Genomic DNA, 13,659 nt, shown 5'->3' with positions numbered 1-13,659 from the left:
AGCAATTGAATATTCTTTATTTCTACATGAATATCAAAGACCCCACAACTGTGAGCATAAGGAAGTCCTCGATTTCAAACTCGCGAACTATGCAAATATTAAAAACAAATTAAACTGTGTCAATTGGCAACAAATTTTTAGAGATGAAGGAAATGTCGAATCATCTGTTAGCGTCTTTTACAAAATTCTGTACAACATCATCTCTCAAGAGATTCCATTGAAGAATAAACGACGCCACGCTAACACTAAACATCCAGTCTGGTTTAACAAACAAATAAAAAATTTAAAAAACCGCAAACAAAAAGCCCACAAAATTTTCAAAAAACACAATAGCAGTGAAAATCTAGCAATTTACTTGGAAATATGTGATCAACTGAACTTTGCAATCAGTGATGCATTTGAAGAATTCAATGCAAAAACTGAACTAGAAATTAAGTCTTGTCCAAAGAACTTCTTCAATTACGTCAAAACAAAACTAAAATCAGACAATTTTCCATCAATAATGCAACTCGATGGACATGTTGGTGATAACTCGGAGAAAAATTGCAATCTCTTTGCAAAATTTTTCCAGGAAATCTATACCACATTTTCCGAAGAAAATCGCGACCGCGATTATTTTGCATTTTATCCAGAATATCCAAGAAACATTGGTGTCAACCAACTTCAGGTACAGGATGTTTTGCAGGGTCTGAGAAATTTAGATCCTTCCAAAGGACCTGGACCTGACGGAATACCTCCAGCACTCATGAAAAATCTTTCGAAGGAACTTACATCTTCTTTGTTCTGGCTGTTCAATATGTCGTTGGAAACTGGAGTCTTCCCAAATATATGGAAAAGCTCATTTTTAGTGCCTATTTTCAAATCTGGGCGTAAATCTGACATACGTAATTATCGTGGAATCGCTATTGCATACCTAAACTCTTTGAGGCAATTGTCAATGAAACGATATTTGCTCAAGTCAAAAATCGAATAACTGACAAACAACACGGCTTCTTCAAAGGCCGCTCTACATCCACAAATTTACTTGAATTCGTAGATTACTCATTGAATGCATGGGTAATGGGAACCATGTTGAAGCTCTTTATACAGACTGTAGCAAAGCATTTGTATTGACATACCAATGCTACTTTTCAAACTGCAAAAAATTGGAATTGAGTCTGGTCTCCTGAAGTGGCTTGAATCATATTTAACAAACAGGCAACAAATAATAAAATTTAATGGAAAAAAGTCAAATCCCATTCAAGTTACTTCAGGTGTTCCCCAAGGCTCCCACTTAGGACCACTTCTTTTTATTTTGTACGTAAACGACATTTCCTTCATCCTCGAAAATATTAAAGTTCTAATATATGCCGACGACATGAAGCTGTTTTTGGAAATAAAAAGTCAAGAAGACATCAATGTATTTCAGAATGAAATCCACACATCCACAATCCATCTGGTGTATGAAAAGCCTACTTGAATTAAATGTAAAAAAATGCAATGTAATATCCTTTAGCAGAAAACTAACAACGCCCGAAATTGTAATTGCATTAGGGGATCAGAATGTGAAGAAATGTGATGAAGTTAGGGATTTAGGAATAATCTTAGATTCTAAACTTAATTTCATCGACCACTATAACACTATCATACACAAGGCAAACAACATGTTAGGGTTCATCAAATGCTTCTGCTACAATTTTCAAGACCCGTACACTATCAAAACTTTGTATATTGCCTATGTGAGGTCAATACTGGAATACTGTAGCATTGTGTGGTCTCCTCGTCCTGGCGTACATGAAGAAAGAATAGAATCAGTACAAAAGCAATTTTTACTATGCTCTTCGTAAGCTAGGTTGGACCGCACATCGTCTTCCGCCATATGAAGCACGCTGCATTCTGATTGACATTCAAACATTAAAAGAACGGCGAGAGTACGCGATGGCTTCATTTGTAAACGATATCGTTTCGCATAACGTTGACTCAGCAGTACTACTTTCTAAATTGAACTTTTATGCACCCATTCGACAACTTCGACACCGTAGTTTATTTGCTCTTAACCATCATCGTACGGAATACACAAAAAATGGACCTATAAATAGTATGATGAATTCTTATAATCAACACTGCGAAGCCATTGGCTTTACGATGTCCCGGTATAAACTAAAACAGTATTTCAAGTCCTTGAGGCTGAGGACACAAAATTAATTTGTTTTATGTTCGTGTATAGTTTAGAAATTATTGTAACCAGTCTACATATATGATTGACGAAATAAATAAATAAATATTTTTCTATGATTTTTGTAATGCAATGGACTTGCCATTAGCAGCAGCTTAGTTCTAATAATCCGAGAAAATATTACCTTTCCGTTTGTTTGTATTTTTTTTTTATAAAAGCATAGATTTTATTCAGTTATATAAAATTTATACCTAAGTGTTTCCGGTGATTCGAAAAGTTTGTGTTGAAATTACGTAACAGAAATGAAACCACAAAATTAATAGCTTAAGAAGGTACTCTATACTAGTAATCTACCACGAACTGGTTACTAAGCGTATTATTCGGTAATGAGTCATGCAATTAGTATATCATGCAAATTTTGATCAAAAAATGTCACGTTTTGTAGCACATTGATGACAACCCAGGGCGTCACCCAGGGCCCTACCCTCCTCGCTCTTTAAAACAAACAAAAATTCAGTTTCATCAGAGACAAAATGTGAATAAATTGGACAATTTTTTAAATTTAAATATTCCACCCTTGACATCTTACATCACAATTCATCATACTTGTCTTGACCTAATACCCCCCTACCCTTCCCATATACGGGACATACTTCATTGATGCCTTCTTATGACATATTCAATAGACCATGCGCGGTAAACGATACTTAGTTGACCTGGCCGATTAAGGTTAAATAAGATGGGTCCCTCAATGGCAACTTTGAACGCTTTTCAATGATTTTAACATCAAAAACCCTATTTAAAACAATCCCAATTCTTTGAAATTCACTGAAAGTTACTATCAATTTTCAAGTTTTGAAAATTGATCGAAAATTCGACGAAAAATCCTGTAATAAAAAAGACAAGCAATTTAGTAGAAAAAAAAACTGTGAAAACGTTACGCCTCTTTTTACTGTTTCTCATCTAAAGGATTTTACATAAAAATGTTTGGAACTTTTTTACTGCCAATAACGGATGACTAAAATTTTGTATTTTTTTAAGCTCTCCTACTCAACAACAAACATGCTCAGAAAAAAAAAAATATGTAAATTTAAGCTCTCCTCTTTATGCCAGTTTTTTTACGTAGAACTTCGTCTCTCAAGAAACTCGGCTACCAGTTTTGGAGCGGCGTACATCAGCGTTTGACCTGAAGCCGGTTTATGTCCGCTATGCACTCGAACCTCTGCAATGAACTGCATAATAAACGACGGATCTATGCACCAAACAATCTTCGTTTTGCTATACGTAAACCCTTAATTGGTAGTGTAGGCCGCGTCGACCCAATGAATCCCATCCGGCTTTAATCACGATTTGCAAAATAAATCACGGAATAAATTCAAAAATCGGAGGAAATCGAAAGCCATAAAGGTGAACATGATTTGGCAAACTTGACCCATTAGTCGGTATACTGATCATTTATCACATCTTCAACTTCGGTGCTAACTATCAGCTATTTCGAATGGTCGTGACGATCGCTTGTGTCCTTCTCCCTTCCCAACTCGGCGCTGTATGTACAGTTGGTTAGCGAAGTTGCATAGTGAAAGTTCATTTCTTTCATTTCCCTTCCAGAGCGCCGTCGTTCCATTGTCGCGGAAAAGTAAGCGAATTTTCCGTTTTGTGCAGTTTTCATTGCCGTCCTTCAAATTAGAGTGTTTTCAGTTCTTTTGCGGTGCCTCTGGGGTCAAAGCAATCATGCCGTCCTTCTAAAACGGCACTGTGTAGCGGAAAATCTGCTATTTGCATACGGTAGTATAATTATCTCTTCCGACAATTCTGACCAGTCCAAGCGCACAGTTATTTTCAAGCCGCTTTTCGTCAATAACCAAAAACAACGGTAGCTTCAGTTAATTCATTGCTCATAACAACTGGTAATTATCCAAATTGACAGCGCCACGCGCCCGCGTTGAACCGAAAGAAGCCGGTATGCTGCTGTCGCATGATGAGAGCCTCTCGACGCTAGTGAAGCAGCGCCGCGTCTTGAAGACCGAAAATGCCATAATTGGTCGATCACTGGATTAGCATTTCAGCGCTCAAATTAAGTGCGTATGGAATAAGCACTAATAGAGTGAGGAAAATGCCAGCGGAAACGGACGGTGAAGGATATCTTAGTTATCCGACTGTGGAACCGAGCTACTCGATTCCCATGGCAGATAACTATCAGCCTAAATTCGATTCATCTTCTTAATGCTGAAGGTATCGAGGTTGTTCAATGTCTCGATGATCGTTTGCCGACCTTAGGCCAGAGTTCCGTCGAGTCACTCTAAACCAATCATAATTCATAATAGCACTTAACGATAACCAGACTGCCGTGCGCCCTACCTGCCCAAATGCATCGCAGTGCAACGCAACAAACTGACAAATGGGGGACAAATTGAATTTCCCTAACGGCGGCCGGTGTTCATTACCTACTCTACTCAGTCAGCATCACCGGCGCGCACTCGTCATCGTTGGACTCGACTCGAATCTGTTTGCCGTTACACCGCTCGTTGCGGCGACGGCGGCGATGGCGGTGTATTGCAAATACCTAAATCGCCCGAAGGCAGCAGGCAGACAGCGCGGCCATCCGTCCATGAGATCCATCATCGCGTGCTGGCCCAATCTACCGCCCGCGATAGCTGGGTATGCTACGCTACGGGTGTGCTTTATGTTGACAAGCGTGAGAAAATCATTGCGGCTGGGACGAATGTTATAGGCGTCATTAACACTACGGGCAGGCGGTAGGAGCTTCATGCGAAGAAATGAAAACATCTTGAAGAGGGTCCAAAATGGCGAGGTCGTCCTTCACAAGAAGTCCTGGAGTTGGGGTCCACTAGCCATTTATACGTATCTTAGTTTTAGTTTGTTACTCAAAATTTATATAATTTTTGGGTTTGGAAATCGTACTCCGGTGTCTGTTGAAAAAATCTTAAGATGCGTGAAATGAATCACACTAACACTTTTGTAATTTTTCAAATTTTTGATAGAAATGAAAACAAACATAAGAACTGTAAAACAAAGAAATGGATCGATCGTTAATGGCTAAAAGTGTTAGATATAAAAAAACTTTGAATGGTGAAATAACTTTCAATATAGCTTTTGTGATAACTGTGAATCCATATGAAAATCTGCATTCAGTCATATAAACGTATTTCGTATCTGAAATTATCATTTTCATATATGACAAAAATTTCACGTAATCTGGCTACGAACTCCAAGTCAAGTAAAGCACAATTTTGTTTTCCTTTTTCAATTTTTCCGCAGCCAGAAGGGAAGCTACCCATGACTGTAACCCATGTAGGTGATAAGTTCGACTGTTCGTTGTTGCTCAGCTACTTGCCAGTAAGTTAACACTGACTGAGGACGGCAACGACGATGCCGATGACACGAACTAAGTATTCGAGCAGTCAGCAGCCGAAGCACGTTTGACATTTGAACTCGTAAATAGTGTTATTCCGTGCAAAATGCAGCTAGATTTTACGTAATTGTCTTTTCTCGACATGATTGATTTTCCTTGGGAATAGACTTCAAAGACAGAGTTTGTAGTGAAAATATTTTAATTGTTGACTATCATTGCAGGTTGTTAATCATACAGCAGGACATACTGATAACAAATGAAATCGTTACTTGAGCTAGATGTTTGCGTTTTGTCAATTGATTGTAATTAGTTTACTTTCGATTTTGGCTTGTGGTACGTACAAATATTTAACCTTGTGTGTGTAAAAATAAGTATTATACAACAAATGTGATCGTACCTGAATAGGAGTGGTTGTTGCGATGTTAACTCTAATGGTTGTTTTACCGTCAATTAATTAGTAAAATTACCCGAAGAATCTTGGTTAGCTGAGCAAAAATTAAGAGCTGATGTGCTCAGAAATAAAACTCATAAACAAGCGACCTAAGAATTGTGCAATATTCACCATTCAAATGGGCTTGAAGGGGAAAAATCTAAAAAAAAACAAACGCACGTGTGAACAATTTTCATTCCGTGTGCCATCCGCGGCACAGCTAATGAAGTCGGCCTCGCGTAGTTATCGTAAATCTAATATTGCTATCTTAGAGAAGCGAAACTGCTGCGAAACTAGCATCCATCGTTGGGCGTCCAATGCAAGGGCAAGCGAGAAATGTGAGAAAGCTTTAGTTTTCTTTGTGCACCGCGATCGGAGAAGCAATTCATTAACCGGTTCTGCGGTGTGTGGGTCATCGAAGATCATAAAAATTAGCGCTCGCGCATGAAAAATTGCAGCAGATTGGCGATTTTTGAGAATCATTGTTAACGCAAAAAGAGTGTGCGACAAAACTTAGTTGAAAGGATATACGCAACTCACCTTCTTTAAAAATGTTTTCAGTGTTTGATTTAACTTAGCGATTTAACAGCGATTTGATTAAACTTAAAGTTATTTTTATCAAGCTTTTATTATCCAAATAGTTATCTAGTTAACACAATTTCAGATTATGCCCCCAAGAAAAACGAATGAAGTCGTTAGAATAGGTTGTATGAAAAATTATTAAGAAAGAAAAGCTTAAAAAAATCTCTCCTACAAACCTTTATTCGTTTATAAGGCCTTTCTGTTATAGTGCATATATATAGCAGAGTTATAGTGCATATATATATAGCAGAAAAATGGTTATGTATATTTTGTGCTCAATGGAATTCGTAACTGAAAAACTGACACTTTATACCCAAAAATTAGTAAACCACTCAAGTATTCCGCTGTCGGTACTTAACCTCTATTTTTATTAAACAGCCTTTGCAGCCAGCTAATAGTATACAGGACAATTGAGGGGCTAGCAATACAATCCATCTGGCACTAAAAGTCTCTCTCTCGCTAGGACTCGAAGAAGTGACGAAGATATGGTTTATTAGACCAGTATCGTATCTCGAAAGCAACTAGAAAACACCCAGAAATAAAAAAAAAACAGCACGAAAAAATCAATGAATTCCCAAGTTGTAAATATGGGAATTAGTTATTAGTGGGATCGATTAGAATAGAAAAAATGTAGTGGGACAAATATGTGTAGAAAATCATCGATGAGACAAACATATTTGGTATGGTTTTTCAAGACTTTCGGAACAAACAATGTTATTTTTGAAAGTTTTTAAAAAAAATATACATAAAAACAGACTAATTGGTGATAAAAAACGAAAATCGACCAAAAGTAACATGGGACAACTATGCGTAGAACGGCAGTATAACTAATGTTACTGTCATGCGGTCGTCGTTGGGTCTCCCATGGATAACAAGGTGTCTAGTTATAACACTTTATTTGCATGGGGACTTTTGAGAGTAACTGCTAAACGAAATTCCAAAAGTAGTTTTGAGTGTTGTTATCGAATTGATTGTTAACTGAAATACGCAATGGGTAATGTAAACAGCACGTGCGTTGCACGGTCAGCGGTATCGCTGATAATAGTAGAAAAATACACTAAAGTCGCTTTTTACGCGGGGGATACGTGCCGCGTGAAAAAAACCGCATAAATTCCGGAATCCGCGTACAAAAAACAGCGTAAATTCCGGAATCCGCATAAAAAACCCACGTAAAAAACAACCTTAGTGTACTCCATCTCTAAGTTGTTCTCTCCGATTCTCTCTTTTTTCAATACTCTCTCGTACTCAGCTCTCTGCTGCAACACAACCCGTATTGAAACTAACTGATGTTAGCGAACGAAGCTTTCTTATCATTCCGGAACAGGAGAGTTATACGGCCTTTATGTCAATTTTTCGATTGCATTTTTTGATTTTACTGATCAGCCGTTTGCAGTTCGTTGATCTCCCGTTATTTTTGCACCGAAGAAAATTAAAATTTCAAAGAAATCTTCGATTGCACGACGCTGAGGTAGATTCGTTGGGTTGGGTTGGGTTCGCATAGTAGAGTGGTTGTTCAGGAACGTTTGTGTGTGTTTTAATTGTTATTTTTGACGTTATGTGATTATATTCTATCCGACAATAATACAAACATCGGTATGGTGTTTTGGAAGAAATGGGATAAAAGTTTTGTTCACACATTCGTTCTGGTATACATAGTCTACTAGGCTCAAGTCCACTAGGCTTGAAGCATGATTTAGACAAGAAGTAAAAAGTCTCTTTCTGTCAACTACTCTGCCGGTCTTCCACTACCTTCCTAACGGATTATTGTTGAGGTTTGCAGGAATTTTTCGCTTTCAAAATGAAGGAAGATTTTCGCTTTCAAAATGATTTACCGTGAACTTTTTGCCAAAATTGTTCTGCAGTTCAGAACGAACTGTACAATGCACTTGAAAAATGCTCCTTGTTTCGACACCATTTTGAACAGAACTGGGCATTCATAAACAAAACAAAAAAATACTGGCATAAAGAGGTGAGAGAGAGCTTACATATACATACTCTTATGTCTCTCTGAGAGTTGGAAGTAAGAGAGGTTCAAAATGATTGATTTTTTAGGACAAATTCACAATTTTTTTCTACATGTCCACTAGGGTGGGACAAAAAATTAATGTTAGCTCTCATGCACTTTTCGTGTTCCTTATGGGTCCCATAACAACTGTGTAGCTTTTCAGATCGATCGGTGAAACGCCCGATTTTTAAAGTTTCCATACGATTTTATATGGGAAAATCCATGGTTTTTCCCAGGAAAATTTCCTATAAATATCATTTTTTTTTAGAAGCCAACTGGACATCTCTATAGAAAAAGTTTTGAAAAAGTGGTTTTTCCCATATAAAATCGTATGGAAGCTTTAAAAATCGGGCGTTTCACCGATCGATCTGGAAAGTTACACAGTTGTTGTAGGACCCATAAGGAACACGAAAAGTGTATGGGAGCGAAAATATAACACCATCGCTTTTTTTCCCATATAACCGTGTCCCAGTCTAATGTCCACATCAAAATAAGTAAACCATATTTCTACTAGAACTAGCAGATTTGGGAATCTAACTATCATGTTATTATGAATAGTAACAGTTTAAAATGTTTTTGCTTTAATCGATTGTGTATTTTTTGAGGGCATGTTTTTTTTTACACTTTCACAGATTTTGGTATTTAAATCAAAACTTCTCGAAAATTTGAAAAATAATCTAGGTAGAACTCCCTCTCCTATCCCTGCGGAGAGAAATCAGTTTTACCTCAGATTTAGGCTATTTCCGTTGAGACTGGGCCACTGTTAACATGAAATTATCAAAAACGATTCAATTAATGTTAAAAGATATTAAAATTAGTCGAATTATAACATAGTTAATAGTTATTGTTATGTTAAAATATATTAAAATAATCGAAAAACACAAAAATAATCTGGTTCGCAATAGTTTTCTGCATGTGCAACATGTGTAACATATTGCAGTGTATCTGGATTAATTCATTCTTTATTTAAAGGTCATATCCTTGAGAATATACCGATAGAGAGGTTAATTTATTGTACAAAGTCTGCCTTTTGTTTTTGAGGTTTTTTCCTACATTGACTAATCAATGCGACCATTAGGTTTGATCTATTGTTTAATCGGGTGTCTGAAGTATCCCCCACTTCTATTATTAGCAATGTCACTATAGAGAGTAAGTGATATGCTTATTACTTATCCGTGCTTGTGTGCTTTTATTATATTTGCCCATGATAGGTTTCAACCTTCGATCAGTTGTATCAAAAGAGGGATACATGTGAAAATAGCATGACGTCAGTATGGTAAGGTCCAACGAGAAGGAAGGACTAAATGAAAATCCATGCTTCAGTACTTTGACATCGGATGGTCCTGATTCAACTAAGATTCGAACCCACGACCACCAGCTTGTCAAAGTGGATTCTGTAACCTTGTGGCTATACAGTTCCCGTTTTGAGGATAATACTTCTTAAGAATCGTTAAAATAGATTAACATTAGCAGCAGTATTCAGTTTTTGCTACAAGTAACAATATTTATAATCGTCGGTGGGTTAAAATTTACAACTTTTCAGTACTTCAAAAAAATTAGCAGTCAAAAAAATCCAAGCATCATATAATCGCAAATATTGGGACTTCAACAAATTATGTTTAAATCCGCGGTATGTTTATAATAATATAATTAAAATAATAATTCCTCGCGATTTTCCATCATTGTGAACATTTGTGTGGAAATTATTTTGCAGGTACGATTTATGATGTACGATTTATAGGTAGAGAGTTTTTGAAGTGACCGAGCATATGTGAAAAAAATCTCAGTTTTTTCGGAAAAACGATTTCAGTTTCGTTCATACCCATGAGATACAATACGAAATTCAGTTTCTGAGGAAACTACATCTATATTTTATTTAGATAAAAAGACTGATCTAGCATTGTTATGATATTCCATTGAATTTTCATAAACCATTCTATAGTATTATACTCACTCGCTAGCAGAAACATTTTAGAGTTATATTTCATGGTGGCCGTTGATGCTCTCCTGGGTGTCTCCCTCACTGTCGAATCTATCGGCACCGGTTATTCGAAACTGTCCCCCCTTCGAAAAGGGAAAAACGTTTAGTAACCACTCTAATCAACACTCTGTCGAACTCTCCAACACTCATCCACACGACAGCATCCGTTGCTTTTTATCATCCAAATTTGTCACTAGTTTTAAAAAAATATGCAATCCTGGAAAATTGTTTAGAAAACTAGAAACTATTTCACCAACAAAAATGACACTTGCGTCTCTGAAATTTAAAACAAACACATGTGACAACCGATTCGAGCACGGTTTCAGTTTCAACTAACATGTCAAACAAGTGATAGAATCAGATCTTGTTCCGACTACCGGCAGTGGTTTGGCCTAGACTAGAATTCGATCCCCCGTTTCTAGCAATCATCACATTAAAACATTCGCGGTTTCCGGCTCCACTGTAATTCCTTCTAATGCGACCATTTAATCATTAGCACTGAATGGCAGCACCGTTGTGCGTTCGTGTGATCGTTTTAAGCACATTTTTCATATTTGCCGCATTTTCCAATCCACCTTCATACTGTTTGTGCACAGCATTAACTTCAATTGGCTTTTGACTAATTGGCCATTTTTTTACGTCGCTATTGTTTTACCACCGTTATGGCCGCTTTAAACATTCTTCGCCTCTAGAGGCTTTAGGTTCAATTATCACAACACCCACAACCCGGCGTAAATTTTCCCACCGAGAACATTAGAAGAAATATTCCTCCAAGGCTGCTGCTGGTGCTATACTGCTTACTGCTACTGCTAGTGGCGCCCGTTTGCGCGCGCAGATCCGTGGGATGTTGAAATAATTGATTTTCACGGCACTACACAACAAAAGTCGAAACAGGCTCTATTCTGCGGTCGTCTGCACATTCTTACTCACGAGTACTTTGAATCTCCAAAATGCACGGGGTTTGGAGTTGCGCCACACTCGAGCGGGCGAACGTTACGGCGCGAATCGACTGTACTTTCCTACGGCTAGCATCGGAATGAGCTGGTGGATCAAAATGAAAGGAAGAGTTAAGCCTTCTCACCCGCGGCGCGAGATCCGACCCGCGTTCCGTCCGTACTTTGGAGGGGTCGGTGGCGTTTAGTTCGCGTTCGCCGCGTAGTATAATCCTACCACCATCGTGGATCTCGTGCAGTGCGAGATGAGAAGGCTCCATGATCGCGGCTTCGTGCCGTACGACTCGCCGGTGGCGGTGAATCTGCCGTGGATGTATGCCTTCGGTCTAGTCGCTTCTTTTTCTGTTTATTGTGTGCTAATGGGAGTCATAATAAGACCAGCAGCATAGCGCTAGATATACTGCAAACCAAGTTCATCAATGTAATGATGTTCCATCATGCAGATTCTCAACTTGAGTTTAAGCATAGGTTTGCTTAGCATAGTTTGAAAAGGGCCTATATAACCAATATTCGTATTTCTATGCTTAATGTAAAAGTTCAGATTAGATACCGGTTAATGCTTTATAAATGTAATGAATGGATAGACGGCTCCACATTGAATATAAGCCGAACATTGAACATTGAATATAAGCCGTTCGTTGTACTGGTTTAAAACCTAATCAACAGTTGTGCTTACTTCGCACAATATTGATGTGGTTTCGCACCATTCAACTTTTGCGTCTAGGGTTTTGTGATTCTAGGGTTTTAGTAATTAAACGGTATACATATACCTGTTTGCTCAAAAAAAAAATGAGGAAAACTTAAATAGTTTTATTCAATTGTGTAGCAAATTCTATAACATAAGCAGCAGCATTAAAATTATAATTTTTTCAATGTTTTTAAGAATATGTACTTTAAGATAAGACAAAAAATGTTTAACCGATTTTCTGAAAAATGAAAAGGCATATAACTTTATAAAAATTGAAAGATTTTTATGGATTATGGATTACGGAATTTGACCATTTATGGGCTTAAAGATTTTAGGATTTAGGATTCTTGTTTTTATTATGGCTTTACAATTATCAGGTTTCAAAATTTCAAGGCAGGTAGGATTCAGAATTTCGTGAGATTCGTGTCTTAGGATATTAGATTTCAGGATTTTTCAATTTAAGTATAGAAGATTGTAAGATTTGAATAATTTAAGGTCCAAGAATCTAAGGATGTTAGGTTTTAAGGCTATTATTAAAGATATGTTTATTATTTTCAAGACATGCGGTTTCTGGAATTACTTTTAAAATTTCGAGATTTTGGGGATTTCTCGACATAAGTTAAAGAGGTGATTAGTGAGCTGAAGAGCGGCAAGGCCGCTAGGAGGAAGCTATCCCGGTCGTACTTATACTATGCGTACTATGCGATACGACTGGTTGGAAGGCCTCAAATGCCCGATCTACAAGAAGGGCCATCGACTGGATTGTTGCTATTATCGAGGCATTACGTTTCTCAACTCCGCACACAAAGTGCTCTCCCGGATACTGTTTTTCAGATTGAAACCGTTAACGGAATTCTCCGTCGGCGAATACCAGGCTGGTTTTCGGCAGGGGTGTTCCACGGCTGATCAAACTTTCACCCTGCGACAGATCCTCGATAAATTCTGGCAGTATAACATGCAGATTCACCATCTGTTTGTAGTTTGTAAGTCGTTATACGACTTAGTGAAAAGAAACGAGCTGTGGTAGATAACATTGAAACACTGTTTTTCGACGAAACTAATTACACTGAGTCGTATGACGCTGGAGGGAATTCATGCGTGCGGATAGCTGGCGAGAGATCAGTCGCGTTCGTAACGTTAGATGGACTGAAGCAGGGGGATGCGCTCTCCAACCTACTGGTTAACATCGCCCTTGAAGATGCTGTACGAAGAGCAAACGTGCAACCAAACAGTACGATCATTACGAAATCTCACATGCTCCTTAGTTTTGCGGACGACATTGATATCATCGGTAAAGACAGTAGGGCTGCGGAGGAGGCTTTCAGGCCTTTTAAGAGGAGAGCGGCGAGGTTGGGGCTTAACATTAACTTTGCCAGAACAAAGTACATGGTAGTTGGCAGGGCGCTTTGGAGTTCCGGTAGTGTTGGTGCTAAAGTGGAGATTGATGGGGAACGATTTGAAGTAGTTTATAAATTCACTTTTTCTTATTCAC

At 37.9% G+C, this 13,659-nt stretch overlaps 1 protein-coding gene across 5 annotated transcripts in view; it reads right to left on the bottom strand.

Moving 5' to 3' along the window:
• The window catches only part of LOC129717786 (mucin-5AC), a 42,215-nt gene extending 30,660 nt beyond the window's left edge, over positions 1-11,555 (bottom strand). The window contains exons 1-2 of one of the 5 annotated variants that reach the window (XM_055667949.1): positions 11,457-11,555; positions 10,500-10,743 (exon numbers count right to left, since the gene is read on the bottom strand). In XM_055667949.1, coding sequence (XP_055523924.1) covers positions 10,500-10,533 — 34 coding nt within the window. In that variant the 5' untranslated portion in view covers positions 10,534-10,743; positions 11,457-11,555. Of the gene's footprint in view, positions 1-10,499; positions 10,803-11,271; positions 11,411-11,452 lie in introns of those variants that run through there. The other 4 variants (XM_055667948.1, XM_055667951.1, XM_055667950.1 and 1 more) reach the window with 4 other exon arrangements.
• Between the last annotated feature and the right edge of the window lie 2,104 nt (positions 11,556-13,659).

This window comes from Wyeomyia smithii, chromosome 1 (assembly GCF_029784165.1).
Source record: "Wyeomyia smithii strain HCP4-BCI-WySm-NY-G18 chromosome 1, ASM2978416v1, whole genome shotgun sequence".
NCBI lineage: Eukaryota > Metazoa > Arthropoda > Insecta > Diptera > Culicidae > Wyeomyia > Wyeomyia smithii.
The sequence above is the reverse complement of the archived record's forward strand: the minus strand, read 5'-3'. Positions and strand labels throughout refer to the sequence as shown.